Below are 25,027 nucleotides of genomic sequence, written 5' to 3' on the forward strand. Positions count from 1 at the left end.
TGGTGACAGTTGCAATGACCCCTGCGCGTGCTGTAACCTCACCGTGGTGCAGGGGTGTAACATTCTCTTTGAGAATGGCCAATACAGCACAAATCCCCTTGTTTTCTTCGATTTACAATTGAAATTTTGAGTAAAAGTCAGTATCTATCAGTGATATTCGTATTTTTGCACAGTTCTTTACTCTGTTTTTTATTTAAATCTTGAATTTTTATATTGATGTTGATCATCACTTTATTTGTTTGCATTACCATAGTTTGACACCAAATAGCCGATGTATTTTTCGTGCTGGGGTGTCGTTAAACATTCATTCATTCATTCATTCATCATTTGCAATGAACATTTAACTTATTTTATTTAAGGCACAGTTGAGTATTTTTATATATATATATATATATATATATGAATTACATATAAATAATAATAATAATGAATGTACATTTGATTATATAGTTATATATTACACCTAAAATATGCATGGTTTATTTATTTTATTTCATTTTATTTTATTTTATTGTAAAAACAAGCAAGTACTCATATAAAACAATCAGGAGAGTAACATATATCGCTAAACGTCATAACTGTTAGGACAATAGTATTTGAAACTAGTGCTTCCTTTTTGTCAAAAACAACATGCCCGACACGTACGTTTCTGTTTGAATGCAGACCAAATCCGCAATCATCCTTTTTATTAATAAAATACTAGATTTTAAAACGTTAACAAACATTAAACCAACATGTATTTAATCTGAAGAATATGTTAATTTTACTGTTACATACATAGATATGGGAATTGGACGGGGTTTAATCGGCGATGGTTAATTTACAACGCCTGTAAAATGTGATACAAGTTCCGTAGGCTACTGTTGAAACATTTAATCACTGTGCAAGTGGATTGCGATATTGTTAATTAGATAACGTAGAAAAAATATTTGATTTAAAAATGGTAATCGAAACTTAGATATTAAGATATGTTTATTGTGATTTTTTTTTTTCCCCACCCAATTTTGACACATTTGTGTTTTAATTTTGTTAATTATTATTTCAGCAAGAAGCCGAAGGTGCCGGAAAGCCTTCTGAAGAAAAGAAATCTAAATGCAAAAATACGTGAGAGTAAAGTCAAGGCTGCATTAAAACAGAAAAAGGTAACAATATGCTTGAGTATAACAAATGAACACTAACAATACTAACCTGTAGTTTGGGTTACTTGTCAGTTCAGGTAGACGTCCGTCACTTTTCGCACCCTTGTTTTGGCTGCGTACATAATAAATATAGAATATCTTATAATAATTTCATTTGGGTACCAGACGTTTCTCACCCCCCGCCCCCCCACCCCCAGTCATTTCGCGCGCCCCCCCCCCCCCCCCCCAAAGCCAGTTCACCCCGTCAGTACACCCGCAGGTCAGTTCGCCCCCAAATAGGATGTCAGTTCTCTCCCACGTGCATAATAACCAGTTAACTGCCACAAAGGTACCAGTTAGCCCCCAAAAGGTATCACTGTCGATGTGAATGTGTGGCCTGGACGTGTGTGTGCAAAGCTTCCTCTAGTGCAACCATACCCTATTTTTAGGCGATTTCACGCACTCCCATGTGCATTTTTAGATGTGCAGTTTGGCAGTCGTCAATATAATCACCAGTTTAATTAAGATATGTATGTATATATATATCATCGGTGCCTGGAATGATTCATGATCCGTCCAAATAAATGAAAAGACAACAATCCCTCCCCTCTAAGAACTGAGTTTATGGCGAACTGACAAATAGTTGGGGGCGAACAGGCTTACAGTTGGGGACAAATCGACTTGGGGCCGAACTGGTACATGGGGTGAACCGGTCAAACTGGGGGCGAACTGCCTTGGGGTTGAAACATCATGCATTCATTTCACTTAAAATCCATATTTTGTAAAAGGTATAATGTTTTAATCACAAGATTTTCGTCAAACACATTCAGGTGCATTAATAATGTTAAATTTTTTTTCAAAAACAATCTTGCACTGGAATTTTTCCAGCATTCTTAAAACGGAAATGTCATGTACCCAATTAATGGTTATTGTAAGGAAATGCAAAGCGATGTCATTGGAATACTGACGTCATTCAAATTCAAAATTAGCTATATTATTACAATGCTTTGCCACATTAAAATAAAAACTGGTCTACTAACCTTAACCCCTGTCAAATTTCTATAACAAGCGGACAATGCTATTTACATAATTCAGGATAAAAGTTTTAAAAGATGAAAGAAATGAAAAGTACCTTTGGTCAAATATATCATATTAAGCAATTACTTTTAAATATGTTTTATTATGTACGAAGCTAAAACAAGGGTTCAAAAAGTCGCTGTTGTCAACCTTAGCTTTTATGTCTTTGATGTAAGAGGACAGTCACTAATGCACGGGACATGTTATGTCAATACTTTTCTTAACATGCACAGCGAGTTGCTTCCCTCTATGTAGCATATTTAAAATGGCGGGGACTTTTGACGGTTTTCATTGGAAGATTTATTTTGTTAATAATGACGTAAGTACTTCAATCAGGATTTAGTTAGTATGGTAGGTTATACATTTTTGGTTTGTGTGTCCATTTGTTGCACTATTTCGGTTGAGAAACGTTTGAAACATGGTGCCGCAAGTTTTGAATACCAGCTACATATAGGGTAGGTAACAAGGTTCGGACTTAGAAGAACCACACATTCTACGTCCCTTCGGACTAGACTGTCACATGTCTTGTTTTTCCAAAGTTTTTGAGACCATCGTTATCATCAGTCAATCGTGCATTAGTCAACAGTTCTGCCCGTACTCCGCACCAAATAGTTGAAATAATTTCTGGGTTGGCAACAACTAAAAAGGATGGGTAACGGCCGGAACTCTTTCCATCCGCTAGACTGTTTCGAAGTCCACCATAGCTAAAAGCACAACCGTAACTTGTCAACTGAAAATTATTATGTAATATGGCCGAACAATGGATATTTATTTATTAATTTAATGCTGTGCAGGCCTTTGAGAGCTGAAAATTGGTGTAAAACATGAGTTATGGAAAGAGATTTAGGTAACTGTTTCTTTTTTCGCATAACTCTCGCTGCTAGTTAGGACAAGTAATACATGTTGATGTTAAAATTTAATGTTGAATCCTAAATAGCAATTTATGCAAATTTATGCAATACTTATGTGAACTTTAGAACATTTAATAAGTTGGAACTATTTCTCCTAGGCTTTCAAAGCCAATCGGAAGGTCATCTTCAAGCGAGCGGAGAAATATGCCAAGGAATACCGTGTGAAGGAGCGAGAGATGATTCGCATGTATCGCATGGCGAAGAAAGCCAACAACTTCTACGTTCCTCACGAGCCCAAGCTGGCGTTTGTGATGCGAATCAGAGGGTGAGATAAATACATATCCTTAATCAAAATTACCAATGTTTGACCTCCGATAGCCACCGATTAAAAAAAATTAATGTGCTCTAGTGGCAGGGCTAGGTCTGCCACTCGCCAAATTCACCAATTGCGAATTTTGACAAGAATTGGCGAATTTTATTTTAATTTTGTAAAAAAATATTGTTATAATTTATATTTTGTTGGAAGATAGCTATAGGTTTGGTATGTTTTTAGATAATTTGGCAAAATTTTCTGATCATCCAGAGATAGCCCTGAGTGGTGTCGTAAAACAAATTTAACATAACAGGGTTTCTGCCAGAAAATGTTTTTTGGGTATGGCGCTATGGAATTGAATATTTACAATGTGTGCACGTGCTGAATGCAACCGCAGTCCACGAGGTATGACGGACCTCCCTAAAAAAAAAAAAAAAAAGGGTTAGGTTTAGAGTTAAGGTTAAGAAAATCATAATCATAAGAGTAATTAATTTAAGTTAAAAAAATGAAATCTGCAAAACTATTTAGGTATGGGTGTTTTACCCTCTGGCAGAAACCCTGCACTAGAGCACATTGATTTTATTAATCGTCCGCTATTGAATGTGAAACTTTTGCTAATTTTGACAGTCGTAGAGAGGAAACCCGCTACGGTTTTCATCTAGTATCAAGGGATCTTTTATATGTACCATCCCACAGACAGGATAGACATACCGCACTCTTTGATATACGAGTTGTGGTGTACTGGTTGGAACGAGAAATAGCCCAACTGATGGGATCGATCCTAGATCAGGCGGGTGCTTTACCACTGGGCTGCACCCAGCCCTGAGTATGAGAGTAATGTGCTCTAGTGGTGTCGTAAAACAAAAACATCTTTAACATATCGTGATTGTCATTTTGTTTTATCCATGATTGTAACTAAATTGAATTGTATTTTAGCTGGGTTTTCTCTCGATACCTTGTTACTAAATGGGGAAAATGTAGCGGTTATCTCTTCTTAAGACTATGTCAAAATGACCAAATATTTGACATTCAATAGTCGATCATTAATAAATCAATGTGCTCTAAGTGTATCTCTTGTCCTGACAAACTGTCTAGTGCCATGTATGTATTGCAGCAATACAGATGAATATTTCTACCAGCCATAACTCAAAACACACTAGCTGTGACCGAGGACTGGTATATTTGTCGAATCTTAATAATATTAAGAGGCCTATATTGATTCTTTATGGATGTGATTACGCCCCTACATAAATTGAATCCAAAGGTATACATACCCATAAATTGAATCCAAAGGTATACATACCCATAAATTGAATCCAAAGGTATGACATCCCTCGTTTGTACAAACAACACTTTCCACACAATTCCAATTATTTTGAGGAATGTCGTGTTTCAAGTACGTAAGTTTTTCGAAAACACGAGTTTTGATATTTGTTTAGACCGCTTGTTGTGATGAACAAACAGACTTTCGTTCTACTGAATAATTTGTGAAGAAAGTTTTCATTTCTGAACAAGAGTTTAAAAAGCTATGATTGAAAATGAACACTAATCTTTACCGATTTCGAGATGTGTACATAGCAATAATGTAGGTTTATCAAATAGTGTGTATTTCCAGCGTTATGGATGAGGCATTTTGTACACACAAAAAATCTGTATATTTACAGGGCTTCTAGAATTTTTTTAAAATCCACTAGCCATGGGATCAGTAATTTTACAAATTTACTAGCCACGATTAAAAATTCACTAGCCCTACTTTACTTTAAGCTAATACAATTTGACTAAATAATAATAATAATTAGATATGTCACCTAAAGAGGAAGACAGAGCTTAAAAACACTAACATTGGGTGTTGGAGTGGGGGGTCAGGATATTTATATTTACAAAATAAGACTTAACTGCAACATTTGACCAAAAAAAATTCACTAGCCGTCAGGCATGACGATAGTGGTTATTTACTAGCCCAACACTGAATATCACTAGCCATGGGAGTGGGGCTACCATAATCTAGAAGCCTTGATTTATTCAAATACTATTTAATACACACACTACAAGAAGAAACCCGATAGCGCCCCTTTTCAATAAAGTTCCAGTTAAATATGTAGGTGGCTGGTGCTTACAGGTTTCGTCCTGTAGTGAGTGTATCATTGGTTATTATATCAAACATATGTTATGTGCGAACTCGAAAACTATCAATCTAAAGGTATTTAGTGTCAAAACATTGGATTAGAGCAGGAATCTTTGTCTACCCGGTGGTAGGCAGCCATTCCGTGTTTTCGCTATGCAGTTACCTCTGACGACAGAGAGTGATCCTAACCGTTCAGATATCAGTCTAGCTCTCGGAGTACTCTGGCTATTAGTAGCCTAGGTTTGCACATAACCGTTCAGATATCGGTCTAGCTCTCGGAGTACTCTGGCTATTAGTAGCCTAGGTTTGCACATAACCGTTCAGATATCGGTCTAGCTCTCGGAGTACTCTGGCTATTAGTAGCCGAGGTTTGTACATAACCGTTCAGATATCAGTCTAGCTCTCGGAGTACTCTGGCTATTAGTAGCCTAGGTTTGTACATAACCGTTCAGATATCAGTCTAGCTCTCGGAGTACTCTGGCTATTAGTAGCCTAGGTTTGCACATAACCGTTCAGATATCGGTCTAGCTCTCGGAGTACTCTGGCTATTAATAGCCTAGGTTTGCACATAACCGTTCAGATATCGGTCTAGCTCTCGGAGTACTCTGGCTATTAATAGCCTAGGTTTGCACATAACCGTTCAGATATCGGTCTAGCTCTCGGAGTACTCTGGCTATTAGTAGCCTAGGTTTGCACATAACCGTTCAGATATCAGTCTAGCTCTCGGAGTACTCTGGCTATTAGTAGCCTAGGTTTGCACATAACCGTTCAGATATCGGTCTAGCTCTCGGAGTACTCTGGCTATTAGTAGCCGAGGTTTGCACATAACCGTTCAGATATCGGTCTAGCTCTCGGAGTACTCTGGCTATTAATAGCCTAGGTTTGCACATAACCGTTCAGATATCGGTCTAGCTCTCGGAGTAGTCTGGCTATTAGTAGCCGAGGTTTGCACATAAACCTATTGCTACAGGGGCGGGATATAGCCCAGTGGTAAAGCGCTTGCTTGATGCACAGTCAGTCTGGGGTCGATCCCCGTCGGTGGGCCCATTGGGCTGTTTCTCGTCACAGCCAGTGCACCACGACTGGTACATCACAGGCTGTGTTATGTGCTATCCTGTCTGTGCATTGCTACTAATGGAAAAATGCAGCGGGTTTTCTCTCTGTGACTGTCAAAATGACCATATGTTTGACATCCAATAGCCGATGATTAATAAATCAGTGTGCTCTAGTGGTGGTGTTATGCAAAACAAACTATTGTTACAATTGTAAACTGCACAAACAATACTGTTCTGAATATGGTAAAATATCCGACCATCACCTTGTTAATGTTCATGTTTCAATAACGTATAATGGGGGGTAAAGGGTGAAAATCTTTCTCCAAATATACTTAAATGACAACACTCTTGTGCACATGATGAAAAACAAAATGACAGTCGATTTTAACTTCTGACTATTAGTGAAGACTTCGTTTTAATTTCTGAACAAGAGCTGAGCTGGTAGTACATGATCTCTCTTACTGAGCAAGGTTTCTGCCAGAATGTAAAACGGGTATTGCGCCATAACTAAAAAAAAAAAATTGTTAAAGAAGTTTTGCAGATTTAATGTTTTTCAAGTTAACCTTTTGACAAAATTAATTACTCTATCATTACTCTATAATTTTCTTAACCCCAACACTAAACTTAACCCATTTTCTTTCTGGGAGAGGTCCCCCATACCTTCTGTTGACTGGTTGCATTCTGGCAGAAACACTGGGTGGGTTGCTTTGTATAGTTTACAACTGAACCACACCACTATAGGTCGTATTATATGGTATGGTGTTGTACGTTTGTCATTCTGTTAACTTATTCTTGTCCGGACCATATCTTGTATACAGATGAATACAGGACCATCAAACCTCACATGTAGGAACAACTTGGGATGGCCGTGTATCGCGTACTATTACTAGGTCACTGTGACCTACTTTTTACGGTCTACTGCACATAACAGTAATTTCTTGTCCGAACATATCTTGCATACAAATGCATATAGGACCATCAAACCTCACTTGTAGGAACAACTTGGAATGGCAGTGTATTGCGTACTATTACTAGGTCACTGTGACCAAAAGTATGACATCCCTCGTTTGTACAAACAGCACTTTCCACACAATTCCAATTATTTTGAGGAATGTCGTGTTTCAAGTACCTAAGTTTTTTGAAAACACGAGTTTTGATATTTGTTTAGACCGCTTGTTGTGATGAACAAACAGACTTTCGTTCTACTGAATAATTTGTGAAGAAAGTTTTCATTTCTGAACAAGAGTTTAAAAAGCTATGATTGAAAATTAACACTAATCTTTACCGATTTCGAGATGTGTACATAGCAATAATGTAGGTTTATCAAATAGTGTGTATTTCCAGCGTTATGGATGAGGCATTTTGTACACACAAAAAATCTGTATATTTACAGGGCTTCTAGAAATTTTTTAAAATCCACTAGCCATGGGATCAGTAATTTTACAAATTTACTAGCCACGATTAAAAATTCACTAGCCCTACTTTACTTTAAGCTAATACAATTTGACTAAATAATAATAATAATTAGATATGTCACCTAAAGAGGAAGACAGAGCTTAAAAACACTAACATTGGGTGTTGGAGTGGGGGGTCAGGATATTTATATTTACAAAATAAGACTTAACTGCAACATTTGACCAAAAAAAATTCACTAGCCGTCGGGCATGACGATAGTGGTTATTTACTAGCCCAACACTGAATATCACTAGCCATGGGAGTGGGGCTACCATAATCTAGAAGCCCTGATTTATTCAAATACTATTTAATACACACACTACAAGAAGAAACCCGATAGCTCCCCTTTTCAATAAAGTTCCAGTTAAATATGTAGGTGGCTGGTGCTTACAGGTTTCGTCCTGTAGTGAGTGTATCAGTGGTTATTATATCAAACATATGTTATGTGCGAACTCGAAAACTATCAATCTAAAGGTATTTAGTGTCAAAACATTGGATTAGAGCAGGAATCTTTGTCTACCCGGTGGTAGGCAGCCATTCCGTGTTTTCGCTATGCAGTTACCTCTGACGACAGAGAGTGATCCTAACCGTTCAGATATCGGTCTAGCTCTCGGAGTACTCTGGCTATTAGTAGCCGAGGTTTGCACATAACCGTTCAGATATCGGTCTAGCTCTCGGAGTACTCTGGCTATTAGTAGCCGAGGTTTGCACATAACCGTTCAGATATCAGTCTAGCTCTCGGAGTACTCTGGCTATTAGTAGCCTAGGTTTGCACATAACCGTTCAGATATCGGTCTAGCTCTCGGAGTACTCTGGCTATTAGTAGCTGAGGTTTGCACATAACCGTTCAGATATCGGTCTAGCTCTCGGAGTACTCTGGCTATTAGTAGCCGAGGTTTGCACATAACTGTTCAGATATCAGTCTAGCTCTCGGAGTACTCTGGCTATTAGTAGCCTAGGTTTGCACATAACTGTTCAGATATCGGTCTAGCTCTCGGAGTACTCTGGCTATTAGTAGCCGAGGTTTGCACATAAACCTATTGCTACAGGGGCGGGATATAGCCCAGTGGTAAAGCGCTTGCTTGATGCACAGTCAGTCTGGGGTCGACCCCGTCGGTGGGCCCATTGGGCTATTTCTCGTCACAGCCAGTGCACCACGACTGGTACATCAAAGGCTGTGTTATGTGCTATCCTGTCTGTGGGGTGGTGAATTGCTACTAATGGAAAAATGCAGCGGGTTTTCTCTCTATGACTGTCAAAATTACCATATGTTTGACATCCAATAGCCGATGATTAATAAATCAGTGTGCTCTAGTGGTGGTGTTATGCAAAACAAACTATTGTTACAATTGTAAACTGCACAAACAATACTGTTCTGAATATGGTAAAATATCCGACCATCACCTTGTTAATGTTCATGTTTCAATAACGTATAATGGGGGGTAAAGAGCGAAAATCTTTCTCCAAATATACTTAAATGACAACACTCTTGTGCACATGATGAAAAACAAAATGACAGTCAATTTTAACTTCTGACTATTAGTGAAGACTGCGTTTTAATTTCTGAACAAGAGCTGAGCTGGTAGTACATGATCTCTCTTACTGTAGCAAGGTTTCTGCCAGAATGTAAAACGGGTATTGCGCCATAACTAAAAAAATTTTTTTTTTAAAGAAGTTTTGCAGATTTAATGTTTTTCAAGTTAACCTTTTGACCAAATTAATTACTCTATCATTACTCTATGATTTTCTTAACCCTAACCAATTTTCTTTCTGGGAGAGGTCCCCCATACTCTGGTTGCATTCTGGCAGAAACCACACCACTATAGGTCGTATTATATGGTATGGTGTTATACGTTTGTCATTCTGTTAACTTATTCTTGTCCGGACCATATCTTGTATACAGGACCATCAAACCTCACATGTAGGAATAACTTGGGATAGTGATGTATCGTGTACCATTACTAGGTCACTGTGACCTACTTTTTATGGTCTACTGCACATAACAGTAAATCCTTGTTCGGACCATATCTTGCATACAGATGCGTACAGGACCATCAAACCGCATATTGGAACAACTTGGAATGGTGGTTGGTCCAAACTGTTCATTCATCCCATTGAAATTTCACATAGTTAAAATTGAATATTACCCGTAACATATTCATTAATATAGATATGGTTTTCCATCAAACTCCTGATGGGCGTATCGTGTACCTCACCGGTTCTCTTGTTGACCAAGTTACTTTATGGCCCATGAACTTAGGAGATATATTTTGTTTTTGGACTCTTTTTGGCTATGCTTCCAGATATTGAGCTAAACGTTTATGTATAGCTTTATGATGTATTGTTATAGACCAGGTACAACTTATATATGAGTTTTTCGCAGTAGCAGTACTCCTATGATGCTTGCTTGTAATAGGGAAACCCCCCCCCCCCCAAAATAAAAATAATAAAATAAAATTCCTGCTAGGGAAAATTATGGCTTGCTGGAAATAAAACAATATAGTGTGAGAAGAGACTAATCAAGTAATGTGTTGATTTGTATGGTTAGCAATGGCATGGATTAACACACACATTTATTGGGGATGGGGAATTAGACCTGCCTATGTGTATGATTTGTGCGTAGTTTGTACGCATGGATGAATAGAAATACGCTTGTACGCTAAATTAAATATATATACGCAAAAGTTTCAAGTCCGTAATTAAAAATTGTTTTTTTTTAAAATTTGGTACGTGTTCTTGTTTTTGCATTGCCTATACTTCCGGTGGTGTAGACTGGTATGCGGTTCAAAATTATATTGCGTTTAGTCATCGATGGCACAAAGCAAGCAACATACCAGTCGACTGCTATATAATGGTGGAAAAGCAAAAATCTTCGGACGCTGATGAACAGCCAGAATTTGTTTATAACTACACATGGTGACAACTTGGGTTAGGCAGGTCTGGGAATTCTAGACATATTTTACTACATTGGCTGACTAGGTTTGCTTTGGTAATTAATTTAAATTGTTATTGGTATCCAGTTTAAGTAAATAAGGATGCAGCTAATGGGCCAAATTCATTAAGTATTGTATCTTAATGTTTACAGTTGGTACCTGGTGTATTTCGTATCTTATTTCACTCAAAACATTTCAGAATATGGTTCCTGGTAAATATATGAGAGAGAAAAAATTTGCAGGGCTAGTTCTGAATGACGATAACAGTTCTGCCAAATTATCTTCTGAACTTGGGGGGGGGGGGGGGGGGGGGGGGACGGGACGGCAAAAAACAGTCATTTTCCAACAAAATATCAATTATTACATGCAATTCTTTCGCCAAATTAAAGTAAACCCTGTCTCATCTTCGTCCACGGGTGCAGTCTCTGTGTATATCCCTGCACCCACCTGGCATCCTCGTCCTCTGCCGCTAATAAAGCTGGTCTGACCCACGGCACTAACTAACGACCGCCGGTAGTAGGGGTGCATAGTAGGTGGTTACAAGTGCCTCTTAACAATGCCAGAAGTAACTACTGAACACTCCCCGAAGTGGTCAGACTAAGCCCACAGCTAAAAGCTGATGGGGAACAGGTGTGTGGCACAGATAGCCACAAGAGACAAGCACCTGTCGCGGTTGGAGAGACAAGGACTGGGATGTGGAGGTGGACAGCGAAAGCAGTTGAAAGATAGGAGGAGTTGCCAGATCAGGAAGAAATCAGATGGAATTCAAAGGAGAGAAAGGAGGGGGGGCACTGGGATTTAAAAAAAAAATTAAAGTAAAATTTGCCAGTTTGTAGAATTTGCAGTTCGTGAGCTTGATGAAGCCTGGTTTTGCATACAAATGTAACTTGTTGTTATAATTACAAACAGACATCCGAACTCTTGTGCACGTGATGAAAAACAAAATGACAGTCGATTTTAACTTCTGAATATTAGTGAAGACTGCGTTTTAATTTCTGAACAAGAGCTGAGCTATCAACTCGAGATGTAGTTCATGGTCTGTCTTAAGGTAGCCCAGTGGTAAAATGATCGCTTGATGCGCAGTCGTCTGGTACCTATCCCTGTCTCGTTCCAGCCAGTGCACCACGACTGGTATATTAAAAGCCATGATATGTACTACCCTGACTGTGGGATGGTGCATATAAAAGATCCCTTGCTGCTAATTGAAATGAATAGCCCATGAAGTGGCGACAGCGGGTTTCCTGTCTCGATATCTATGTGGTCCTAACCATATATATATATGTCTGATGCCATATAACCATAAATAAAATGTGTTGAGTGTCGTCAATGAAAACCTTTCCTTTATTAAGATTTTGTTAAATACCATTATTGGTTATGCAGTGATAAACTCTGAATACCCATTTGGTGACCTAAATTTAATACCGTTTTTTAATTTCGATAGATAATTTGGTGAAATTTTTGTGCTGACTCTGAGCTAAGCTTGCATGAACAAAACTATCATTGTTGCAATTTTTAGAGGCCTAATGTCAGGTGAAATAATGTGCTGGGGTGTCATCAACATTCCTTTCTTTGATAACTATGCAGAGGTGACTGCTGTTGTGATGAACAAATCGACTTTCGTTCTACTGTACAATTCTGTGAAGAAAGTTTTAATTTCTGAACAAGCAAAGCTTTAAAAAATTATGTTTCAAAGTACAATTGTAAGGTAATGCATATATACATGTTTGTACATCAACAAAATCTTACAAACTGTAGGCATTCATATCTCTCTTATTTTTTAAAATCTACTTCAATAAAATATCTTTCAGCAGACCATTATTAAAACAAACAATGTGATCATTGGTTTCCATCAGAAACTGTTTTCGTATAATCATGGCATAATGATGTGTTATGTTAAATGATGACGGGTAACAGACTTTCAGTTCCGTGATTTTGCTAACTCGTTGGAAACTATCGTTTCTTTGAAATTTGAAAGCCACCTAAAAAGTGCATTGTCATGTGTATTACCCAGTAATATAGAGTTTAGTCTGTCAATCGCCAAATATGATTTAAAGTTTAATTTGGCTAATACATTTCATTACTAAATTGCCAAAAAGCTAATTAAAGAACCATGTGTATGTGTGTAGCTATTTTAGCTTAGAAATGTTACTTGCATGGATTTTCTGATCAAATTTGCCAAATTTCTATTAATTTTTGGCGTCCAGCTTAAACCGTATGAAAAACAATGTGGCAGTGCCTGTCTGTCCACCTCCACATCCCAGTCCTTGTCTCTACAATATTCTGCAAGTTACACTCTGTGCTGTGCTCCCAACGTGACACAGTTCAATTTTTATACTTGCTACATAAACCACAACCACCTTTCCAAGTCCTGTTGCTTTGCAGGTACTTGTCATTTTGGTTGTGACAGATAAAATATGCAGGAAACACGAATGATTGTGGCCTTTTTTCGTGTTTGAGATAATTAAAAATAGGCCTTTGAAAATTGTCAGGAGAGTTGCTTTTACATCGTTAAAATTTAGGACATCATTTACGTGGTCATGACTGGTTGGTACCGTTTTCAATTCTTATCGGGGCCCATTGGGCTATTTCTTGTTCCAGCCTGTTCACCACAACTGGTATATAAAAGGCTATGTTATGTGCTTTGGTTTCCTGTCTATGGGATGGTGCATATAAAAGGCTATGTTATGTGCTTTGGTTTCCTGTCTATGGGATGGTGCATATAAAAGGCTATGTTATGTGCTTTGGTTTCCTGTCTATGGGATGGTGTATATAAAAGGCTATGTTACGTGCTGTGCTTTCCTGTCTATGGGATGGTGCATATAAAAGGCTATGTTACGTGCTGTGCTTTCCTGTCTATGGGATGGTGCATATAAAAGGCTATGTTATGTGCTGTGCTTTCCTGTCTATGGGATGGTGCATATAAAAAGCTATGTTATGTGCTGTGCTTTTATGTGCTGTGCTTTCCTGTCTATGGGATGGTGCATATAAAAAGCTATGTTATGTGCTGTGCTTTCCTGTCTATGGGATGGTGCATATAAAAGGCTATGTTATGTGCTGTGGTTTCCTGTCTGTGGGATGGTGCATATAAAAGGCTATGTTATGTGCTGTGGTTTCCTGTCTATGGGATGGTGCATATAAAAGGCTATGTTATGTGCTGTGGTTTCCTGTCTATGGGATGGTGCATATAAAAGGTCCCTTGCTACTGCTGGAAACATTTAGCGGGTTTCCTCTTGTTAACGACTGGATTACCAAATGTTTGACATTCAGTAGCCGATGTACTGTAGTTGTGTTGTTAAAACAAAAACTTTACTTTTAGTTGCTTGTATAACATGCATTTTAATTTTAATTATCTCGTGCAATAGTGTAGAATAGGAATTTACACATAAGCTTATGTGTAAGCTATATATTTGGTGACAGTTCATAAAACAATATGCAAAGGATCGGACAGGATAACTTTATATATTTGGGACAGACAGACAACTCTTTGCATGATGAAACACAAAATGACAGTCAAATTTTACTTCTGAGTATCTCTATGATGACTGTGTTTTAATTTCTGAGCAAGAGCTGAACTGTCCTTTGTATATGACGAGTTGATGTATATATGACGAGTTGATTTAGATGACGAGCTGATTTAGATGACGAGTTGATTTATATGACGAGTTGATGCATATGACGAGTTGGATGAACATGACGAGTTGATATTTAGGTGTTCGACTTGAGGCTAATGCCTTGTAAGAAAATAGTGTTTCATTCTACATCCTGGCCTCTGAGAACTAAACTTATGCGTCGGTTACGCAAAAATAACCCATTTCCTTTTAGCTTAACCTGTTTGTCCATGTAAATGATATCCTAAATATAATGTGTGAACAAAATAATAATAATTATGGAAAATTACAATTGTATCAGTTACATGTGAACAAATAGATCCGGTTTTGTGATTTTCAGAGCCCCATTTTGTATGTTAATGGTTAAGACACCAGATGTTCATAGTTTAAAATCTGCAGAGGTTGTCATTGAACAAATATTCTATTCCTTTCCTTTTTTGTGTGTGTTAAGGGAGTCTTTTTAAAAGGCAGTAGTTCATCTCACTGTCAAATATTTCTTCCTTGTTTTATTTCATTTCCTCCCAGTCTGACAGTGCCTATCTTTCTGCTTGTTTTGTTCTCCACATTCCAGTCCTTGGCTCTACAGTTGTGACATGCCTTTTAGCGCATGTAACAATATTCTGCAAGTTACACTCTGTGCTGTGCTCCCCACGTGACACAGTTCAATTTTTATACTTGCTACATAAACCACAACCACCTTTTCAAGTCCTGTTGCTTAGCAGGTCTTTTGTCATTTTGATTGGACAGATAAAACAATGTTATAGTGATAGTTCTAACAGTGAAAACTTCTCCAACAATGCAGTATATATCACAGCATTCAATCCACCAGACTTTGGGGGAGCTGGTTGAGATGGGGGAGGGTTTTTTAACAAATGAAGTGATTAGTATTTCCATTTAAATATTTACTTTTTAGTTCCCTACCGCGCCAAGGTTTCATCACAGTCTGTCTCACATATTATTTTCTGGATGTTTTTTCTTCTTCAGAATCCCTTGAGATATTGAGCTGAAATTTTGTGTATAGCTTTATCGTGTACTGTTACAGATCAAGTTTGACTTTCATGGCGATTTAGCTGGTTTCCTCTGATGACCGAGTCAGAATAACCATATGTTTGACATCCAATAGCCGATGATTAATTAATCATTTTGCTCCAGTGGTGTCGGTAAACAAAACAAACTTTTTAACTGATGTGTCAGAATTACAAAAATATTGACATCCAACAGCTGATGATTAATTAATCATTGTGCTCTAGTGATGTCGTTAAACAAAGCAAACTCTTTTTTTTTATGTTTTTGTTATTGTCTCTTTCATGCCGGGGTGTCGTTAAATGTTCATTCATTCAGTGCTTGTTTTTTCTTCACAGTATCAACGGCGTTCATCCTCGGCCGAGAAAAGTCTTACAGCTGTTCCGCCTGCGCCAGATCAACAACGGCGTCTTCATGAAGCTGAACCGCGCCACGTTACAGATGCTGAAGATCGCTGAGCCATACATCACGTGGGGGTACGTAATGGAGAATGCACAAAATGTGTATTTGTGAACAAATTACACAATCATAGCCTTGCTGCTACTTGAAAAGGTGTAACAAAGGCCATGGTATGTACTATCCTGTATGGGATGGTGCATATAAAAGGTCACTTGTTGCTAATCGAAAAGAGTAGCCCATGAAGTGGCGACAGCGGGTTTCCTCCCTCAATATCTGTGTGGTCCTTAACAATATGTCCGACGCCATATAACCGTAAATAAAATGATTTGGAGTGCATCGTTAAATAAAACATTTCCTTCCTTCAATCACGCTATAGCCAAGTTAATTCTTCTTTTACAGAAATCCATGCTTTTGCAGGCCTCCCAAGAATTCAACATTTGTGTTAACCCATTTATAGGTTATGCAAAATTAGTTTCAGGTAACCCATTTTCTATTGCCAGAACCTGTTGTCCATGTAAATGATTACCTTAATTTTGCGCAAACAAAATATTAGGTTATTCAAAATTAGATTTGCGCAGATGAAACTGATTCTCACAATTTTCAGAGACCTGTTGCAGATACGTTTACCAAGTTGATACGTTTACCAAGTTGATACGTTTACCAAGTTGCTCCATTTGATCATCATTTAGGAGCGGGACGTAGCCCAGTGGTAAAGCGGTCGGTCTGGGATCGATCCCCATCGGTGGGCCAATTGGGCTATTTCTCGTTCCAGCCAGTGCACCACGATTGGTATATCAAAGACTGTGGGATGGTGCATATAAAAGATCCCTTGCTGCAGAGTGGCTGATGAAGTGGCGACGGCGGGTTTCCTCTCTCAGTATCTGTGTGGTCCTTGACCATATGTCTGATGCCATATAACCGTAAAATAAAAAAATGTGTTTAGTGTGTCGTTAAATAAAACATTCCTTCCTTGCATTTGATCATTAAGATGCTATACCCAAATTAACAATTTTAAGATTTAATTTTTTTAATGGAAAAAATTACGTACAATGGCAAGAAATATTTACTAAAACTAATAATCCAAAATAGCCAGATCCTTTTGACCCCGACATGATAGATTGTGCCAGTAAAATTTCAGCAGTAGATGTGGCGTGTCGAACAAGATAACGTTTTGCAGATCTGGGGCCTAATTCACTAAACTCTCGTAACACTGTGATCTCGCAGTGCAATGCTAAAAGACTTGCAAAGAGGATGCTTTGTTATCTAGCAGAGCCTAAGAGAGCTTATTTTCAGAGACCATCTTAGCACCATGAATTAATATCACCGTTATAAGCTATGACATCACTAAGGCATGTGCTGTAGTGATGTCATAACCTACGACGGTTTTACGATTTCGTAGCGTTAAAATAGCTTCGAAAATACCTACCCAGGAACAGACAGACAGACAACTCTTTGCATGATGAAACACAAAATGACAGTCAAATTTTACTTCTGAGTATCTCTATGATGACTGTGTTTTAATTTCTGAGCAAGAGTTGAGCTGTCCTGCCCTGTATATGATCACTGTATGTGTGTTGATATTGTAGTTATGTGACCACTCGGATCAAACAGCCTTGTTGGCCCCATCCTTCGATTTGTTCTTCCCCTTAACACAACTGGTATGTCAGTCTGGTTTGTGCTGTCCTGTCTGGATAAGTGCATATGAAAGATCCCTTTTTGCTAATGAAAAATATTGCGGGATTTATGAAAACCTGATGATCAATAAATTGATATGTTTTAGTGATGTCAACTTCTGGGTATGAAAATATGCTTTAAAAAAACCTTTCAGGCATCGAAATAAGTCGAGAACGGGAGGTTACCACATGTAAGAAAAGTCTAACGGTGTTTCATTATCGACAAAAATTTAGTTTCGTTTCCAAATGTAAACCAGGCAATGCATTCCGGACTTCAGCGTTTAATTTTCTGGTAAGGATTTGCATTGCACATGCAAGCAATAATAGTCATTCCGCATTTACGCCGTGTCCACTAGATGAATTTACTCCGTGTTATGTTTCGTTTTCTCGTACGAAATTGCACCGATGTTCATGCACACTTGTGCAATTGCAAAGCAATTTCGGCAATCCGCGTTTAAGCAACACCGATAACACAGCAATTCAATTCTAACTTTCATATAGTTGTGGTAACCTATAGGTTACCAGGCTATATTTTGTGGTAACCTGTAAATGGGTTACCAGACACAATGCTTATTTTGATGCCTGCTTTTCTTTTCTTCTTTTTTTCTTTTTTTCCAGTAGATATTGTTCCATATTATACTAAAGGTATTGATGTTGTGTGGTTTACTTACTGTTTCTAATTTGTTTACAGAATTCCCAACTTGAAGAGCGTGCGAGAATTGATCTACAAGAGAGGTTACGGTAAAGTGCACCACCAACGTATACCCCTCACAGACAATGCCATCATTGAGAAACAGCTCGGTATGTATAGCAAATGGTTCAGAATTCTCATTGCCAAGTAGAATGTGGGACAAGTCATTGTTAACAGTATATTCCTGATGACTTTGATTTTTTTATTTGCATGTTAGATGTGGTAAATATCATTAATCTGTTTATTAGGCCATACTTTTTTTCAAAATGGGGACAGGTGGATGAATTTTTATTTTATTTATATATATATATATATATATATATATATATATATATATATTTAGCAATAAAAGGTAATTTCCATCTTTATTTTTTGTCAGTTGACAGGTTCAGGGTGGGTGGTAAAGGCATGGAGAAAAAGCTTAAGTTAATTTTATTATGGCTGTATTACTGTTTATTAAGATAAAAAAAGGTGGGACAAATAGAAAAAAATGTGATAGCAACAGCTTTTCCCTCATTCAACTTTAAGGATAGAAATAGTCATGTTAGACGGCAAATATCTGTAGTTTATGATGTGCTGAGGTGTATTCAAATTTTCCTTTTCTTTCAATACAAAATACATAGTAACACACCTTTGAGAAATGAAAATTGTCTTAAATAATTTATACGGGTTATGTAAATAAGTTAAATCCAAAACAGCCTTTTTTTATTTTTGCCTAACCTGTAACGAGGATGTATGCACAAACAAAAACTAGTGTGTGCGAGCAACACATGAATGAAACTATACTCGGTGGTCAGAGGCCTGTAGTAATTGGTTTCATGTACAGTAAAGTACTCTTTATAACGAACCAGAAGGGACCATTATAGCAGTAGTTTGTTGTACCAGGGGTGGGAATTCTCCTCGGATCAGCTGTTTTCCTCTCATGGAACATTGTGTTTCTTCGCATTTTAATTGTCCTTTCCTCCAAAATGTGTCAGATGGCACAGATGGCCTCAGACCACAATTAATTTCGCTATATGTTTCTATATAGCCTTAGTGGCTATAACATTTTTATTAATATCAGCAGGCCCGTGAAGTTTTGTATGTACCTTTGCCTGCATGGGGGACACATACCCTGAAAAGGACAACCCCTGTTGTCCAGCTCTTTCTCCCAGCATATTGGTTTAAACAGACACACCCTCTAAACCAGGCCGGAGTACACCCATTTTACACAAAAAGCACTACTTTTGCATGAGCCGGAATTACCACAAACAAGTCTTCAATGTCAGCAAGTTACACATGTTTACAAACTACATGCTATCCCTTGTCACTTCAGTCAAACAGTTGCCACTTCATAGCGGTCTGCCATGAAATAATCAGTCAAACAGCAGACTACTTGCACGGTCAAATTTCCGGATTTTGGACAACCAAATGGGAAGATAACTGTAATCTGAGGCCTATTAATTAACCTAGGATTTCAAGAATTTCCAGGACCCCTCTAGATTTCCTCTTCTTTTTTTTTTTTCTTCTTTTTTTTTACAGTTTGTCAATTCTCACCCCTGCATAAGTTGGTGCTTAATATATAGGGAGATAAAACAGGACTTTACAATCAGTTCATTCTAAGCATGTTCATTATAAGTGTACTATACTATACTATACTTCTAATTTTTCTTTATTAAAACTGTTGCTTTGTGGCTAATCTGAACTTTGTTTATTTTCTTTCCCCAGGTCATTGTAACATCATCTGTATGGAGGATTTGATCCACGAGATTTTCACGGTCGGCCCTCACTTCAAGGAAGCGGCCAACTTTCTGTGGTACTTCAAACTGAACACGCCAAACGGGGGCTGGCGCCGGAAGTACAACCATTTTAACGATGGCGGTGACTGCGGATTCAGAGACGACAAAATCAACACTCTCCTCAAGAGAATGATTTAAACGTTGACACACATGGACATTAATAAATTACGGGAAAGAAAATGTGTCATTATTGTGCTTATTTTATTAGATTAGACGGGGGATTTTAAATGTTGCTTATGTTGGTGGAATCTAGCTCTGTCAGTAGTGCTTACCTGACATGCTTGCATCGTAGGATCAACAATGGCAAAGCGCTCGCTTGATGCGCAGTCGGTTTGGGATTGATCCCTGTCACTAGGCCCATTGGGCTATTTCTCGCTCTAGCCAGTGCACCATAACTGGTACATTAAAGGCCATGGTATGTGCTATCCTGACTATGGGATGGTACCTATAAAAGATCCCTTTGGATATTTCTTGTTCTACCCAGTGCACTACAATTGGTATGTCAAAGGCTGTGGTATGTACTATCCTGTATGTGGGATGGTGCATACAAAAGATCCCTTGCTGCTAATCGAAAAGAGTAGCCCATGAAGTGGCGACAGCGGGTTTCCTTTCTCAATATCTGTATGGTCCTTAACCATATGTCAGACACCATATAACCATAAATAAAATGTGTTGAGTGCTTGGTTAAATAAAACATTTTTTGTTTGGGGTGGGGGATCCCATCTAGTGCACTACAACTGGTATATTTACCAAAATCTGTGGAATGCACTGTCCTGTCTGGGAAAGTACAGATCTTTTGCTGCCTTTTTAAAGTTGCCTCTTGATCTGGACCAAGTCTTAAAATAAGGTGATGGGTGATTGCATATCACCCAATCGGTTATTTTTTTAGACACTCTTAAAAGGACATTTCTGAGTTTTGCTGCATTGTAAGATGTTTCCAATTAAAAAAAATATTTCTAGATTAAACTTTCATATTAAATATATTTCCTTGTTTAGAATATCATTGTCTGAATATACAGTGTTTCTGGTGGTCTTAATATTTCTAAGAAGCCCAAACTGGAAATAAAATGAAATTTTAACCTAGTACAAATATTAAAACGATCAGAAACATGTTTAATATACAGTCACTAACATTTTATGCAGAAAAATATATTGGATATGTAATTATAATTGTTAAGAAGTCTGTTCGTCAACATCTTAAAAATTGCAGCAAACTCAAGAATGTCCCTTTAACATGTGTTGCCTTTAAAAACCAAATGCATTTATATGAAGTTTAAAAAATGCTTTACAAATATTTTCTCGAACACTGAGGTACTCTGCTACATCCAGTCTTGGGGCAGAATTTAGCTCAACTGATCAAAGGCTGTGGTATGTGCTTTCCTGTCTGTGGGAAAGTGCATATAAAAGATGCCTTGCTACTAAAGGGGAAAAATGTAGCGGGTTTCCTCTGGAAGACTCCAGAGTCAACAAATGTTTGACATCCAATAGCCGATGATTGATTAATCAATGTGCTGTAGTAGTAACGACCTTCCATCCAGAATTAATTGATTTTTTTTTTAATTACTTTGACTTCTATACAAAGTTTTAAAATGTACTCGCCTTGATTTTATATATTGTATTATACTTTTCCCCCTACAGCTACTTGCACTGTGATTTTACATAAATATATATAAATAATATTGTCATATACCTACCATTTGTGACACCCAATAGCCGATGATTATTTTTGTGCTGGGGTGTCGTTAAACATTCATTCATTCCTAGTAGTGATGTTGAACAAAACAAACTTTAATATCTTTAAAAAAGTTTGTTTTGTTCAACAACATCACTGGAGCACATTGATTAATTAATCATCAGCTATTTGATGTCGAACATTTGGTAATTCTGACTCGTCGTCGGAGAAAACCCAGCTATATTTTTCCTAATGCAGAAAGGGATCTTTTATATGCATGCACCTTCCCACAGACAGGAAAGCACATACCACGGCCTTTGTCCAGTTGTGGTACACTGGTTGGAAGAGACTAAATCCATTTAACTGAATGGATTCGCCAAGGTGGTTCGATCCTGCAACGCGAGCACTCGACCAACTGAGCTAAATCCTGTCCCCCAGTTTTAACAAGACTACTGAATAACCATTATACTATAAAAACAAACCACAGCTACTAGGAATACATATTTTATTGCAAATATATAATTCTGTAAAGGGATATCTATAAAGTAAGTTCATAAATATTGCAGATATATGTATATTTAAACAAAAACAAAACAGACCCTCTTTTTTTTTTCTGTCTTTTTTTTTTTTTTTCCAGCCAAGGAAATTACATATTTAATCCCATTTAATATAGGGGTCACCTTTTTGCTATATACCTGTATATACAATATTTAAGGGTGGGGTTTTTGTTTGTTTTTTAAAAATCTTTTCAAAATGAGATTCATATCTGTCGAGTCTATTCTATGTAGATAGGTTATGCTGTACAACGCCCCACCCCGAAAGTTTAGAACACATTTATTTATTAATCACTAGCTACTGGACTTCAAATATTGGTAATATTTACATATACCAGTAGTCTTGGAGAAGAAACCACCATTAGTAACAAGAATCTTTTAATATGCACCATCCCACAGACATGATAGCACATACCACAGCCTTTGATATACCAGTTGTGGTGCACTGGTTGGGACGAGCTTTAATCTAGTTTACATTGGGCAGGACATGACTTTGGTAAAGTGCTCACCTGATGTGCGGTCGGTCTGGGATCCATCCTCGTCAACGGACTATTTCTCATTCCAGTCAGTGGAACACAACTGGTATATTAAAGACCATGGTATGTACTATCCTGTCTAAGTGTCAGAATTGCCAAATATTTGACATCTAATAGTCGATGGTTGATAAATCAATATGCTCTAGTGGTGGTGTTAAATAAAACAAATTTTTTAACTCGTTTAGACAGTCCATTGTACATTAATATAACAAGTAAATAATAAATGTTAAAATAAACAAAAAAGATCAGTCCAGTCCACATGTTAGTGGCCGTCCATAATTTTCAACATTTTCACAAGCATACAAACCGTACACTTTTGACCACCCCCTCCATCCCCCCCTAAAAGTACATCCTCAAATGAAAAATGTTGATCGACATTTTTCATTTTCAAAAAAAGTGTACGCTGGTCTCTTAACCCCCTCCCCCTGCATACGGTTTGTACGCTCGTGAAAATGTTGAAAATTATGACTGCCCCTTACATACCCGGTATGTGAATCATAGACTGACCATACATTGTATACCTATAGTACTTAATAGTGTATTAAGTATAAAAATACAAAGAAAGAAATGGTTATATGGCGTCAAACTTATGGTTATATGGCGTCAAACTTATGGTTAAGGACCACAAGAGTTTGAGAGGAAACCCGCTGTCGCCACTACATGGGCTACTCTTTCCGATTAGCAGCAAGGGATCTTTTATTTACGCTTCCCACAGGCAGGATAGCACAAACCATGGCCTTTGTTGAACCAGTTATGGATCACTGGTCGGTGCAAGTGGTTTACACCTACCCAATGAGCCTTGCGGAGCACTCACTCGGGGTTTGGAGTGTATATCTGGATTAAAAATCCCATGGCTTGACTGGGATCCGAACCCAGTACCTACCAGCCTGTAGACTGATGGCCTAAACACAACGCCGGTATAAAAATTATATACCTTGTTGTAATATGCATGCTACTAATAAGTAAATAATTAACATGATGTGCAGGCTAAGGATTCAAACCTGTCACACCCTAGAGCAAGAAAGGAAATGTTTTATTTAACGACGCACTCAACACATTTTATGTATGGTTATATGGTGTCGGACATTGGTTAAGGACCACACAGATATTGAGAAAGGAAACCTGCTGTCGCCACCTCATAGGCTACTCTTTTTGATTAGCAGCAAGAGATCTTTTGTATGCACCATCCCACAGACAGGGTATACCACAGCTTTTGATATACCAGTTGTGATGTACTGGCTGGAATGAGAAATAACCCAATGGGCCCACCGACGGGGATCGATCCCAGATGGACCGCACATCGAGCGAGCGCTCTACCACTGGGCTACGTCCCGCCCCTATGATGTCTAGGCTAACGATTGAAACCTGCCAACCCCTCGAGTAAGAGTAACAAATGATATCTGAGAGAAGCATGCATGGATGCTTCAAATACAAAAGGCAAAACACACTGGAGTAACAGCAAACAAAAAGGCCATGAAAACTTCCAAACACGACCAGTGTCTTTCATCCTTTCAACAAACCCTCACTCTGAGAAATTAGCCATTTGTGAACAGTGTCTTCCATCCTTTCAACAAACCCTCTCTGAGAAATTAGCTGTTTGTGAACAGTGTCTTCCATCCTTTCAACAAACCCTCTCTGAGAAATTAGCTGTTTGTGAACAGTGTCTTCCATCCTTTCAACAAACCCCCACTCTGAGAAATTAGCCGTTTGTGAACAGTGTCTTCCATCCTTTCAACAAACCCTCTCTGAGAAATTAGCTGTTTGTGAACAGTGTCTTCCATCCTTTCAACAAACCCTCTCTGAGAAATTAGCCGTTTGTGAACAGTGTCTTATATCCTTTCAACAAACCCCCACTCTGAGAAATTAGCTGTTTGTGAACAGTGTCTTATATCCTTTCAACAAACCCCCACTCTGAGAAATTAGCCGTTTGTGAACAGTGTCTTATATCCTTTCAACAAACCCTCACTCTGAGAAATTAGCTGTTTGTGAACAGTGTCTTCCATCCTTTCAACAAACCCTCTCTGAGAAATTAGCCGTTTGTGAACAGTGTCTTATATCCTTTCAACAAACCCCCACTCTGAGAAATTAGCTGTTTGTGAACAGTGTCTTATATCCTTTCAACAAACCCCCACTCTGAGAAATTAGCCGTTTGTGAACAGTGTCTTA

At 38.0% G+C, this 25,027-nt stretch overlaps 1 protein-coding gene across 1 annotated transcript; it reads left to right on the top strand.

Annotated features, from left to right (window-relative positions):
* Window positions 1-615: 615 nt before the first annotated feature.
* LOC121377486 (60S ribosomal protein L7-like) lies at window positions 616-20,279 on the top strand. The gene is made up of 6 exons (XM_041505497.1): window positions 616-641; window positions 1,046-1,142; window positions 3,205-3,371; window positions 15,897-16,034; window positions 18,322-18,431; window positions 20,029-20,279. The coding sequence occupies exons 1-6, from the start codon at window positions 631-633 to the stop codon at window positions 20,235-20,237; spliced, it is 732 nt and encodes a 243-aa protein (XP_041361431.1). The 5' UTR covers window positions 616-630; the 3' UTR covers window positions 20,238-20,279.
* The last annotated feature ends 4,748 nt before the right edge of the window (window positions 20,280-25,027 follow it).

This window comes from Gigantopelta aegis, chromosome 7 (genome assembly GCF_016097555.1).
Source record: "Gigantopelta aegis isolate Gae_Host chromosome 7, Gae_host_genome, whole genome shotgun sequence".
Classification (NCBI taxonomy): Eukaryota; Metazoa; Mollusca; class Gastropoda; order Neomphalida; family Peltospiridae; genus Gigantopelta; species Gigantopelta aegis.

Excerpts from the sequence above, each read along its gene's own strand:
- LOC121377486 (XM_041505497.1), top strand. Across the intron at positions 1,143-3,204 it reads CTGCATTAAAACAGAAAAAG|GCTTTCAAAGCCAATCGGAA; the intron begins GTAACAATATGC and ends TATTTCTCCTAG. Across the intron at positions 16,035-18,321 it reads GAGCCATACATCACGTGGGG|AATTCCCAACTTGAAGAGCG; the intron begins GTACGTAATGGA and ends ATTTGTTTACAG.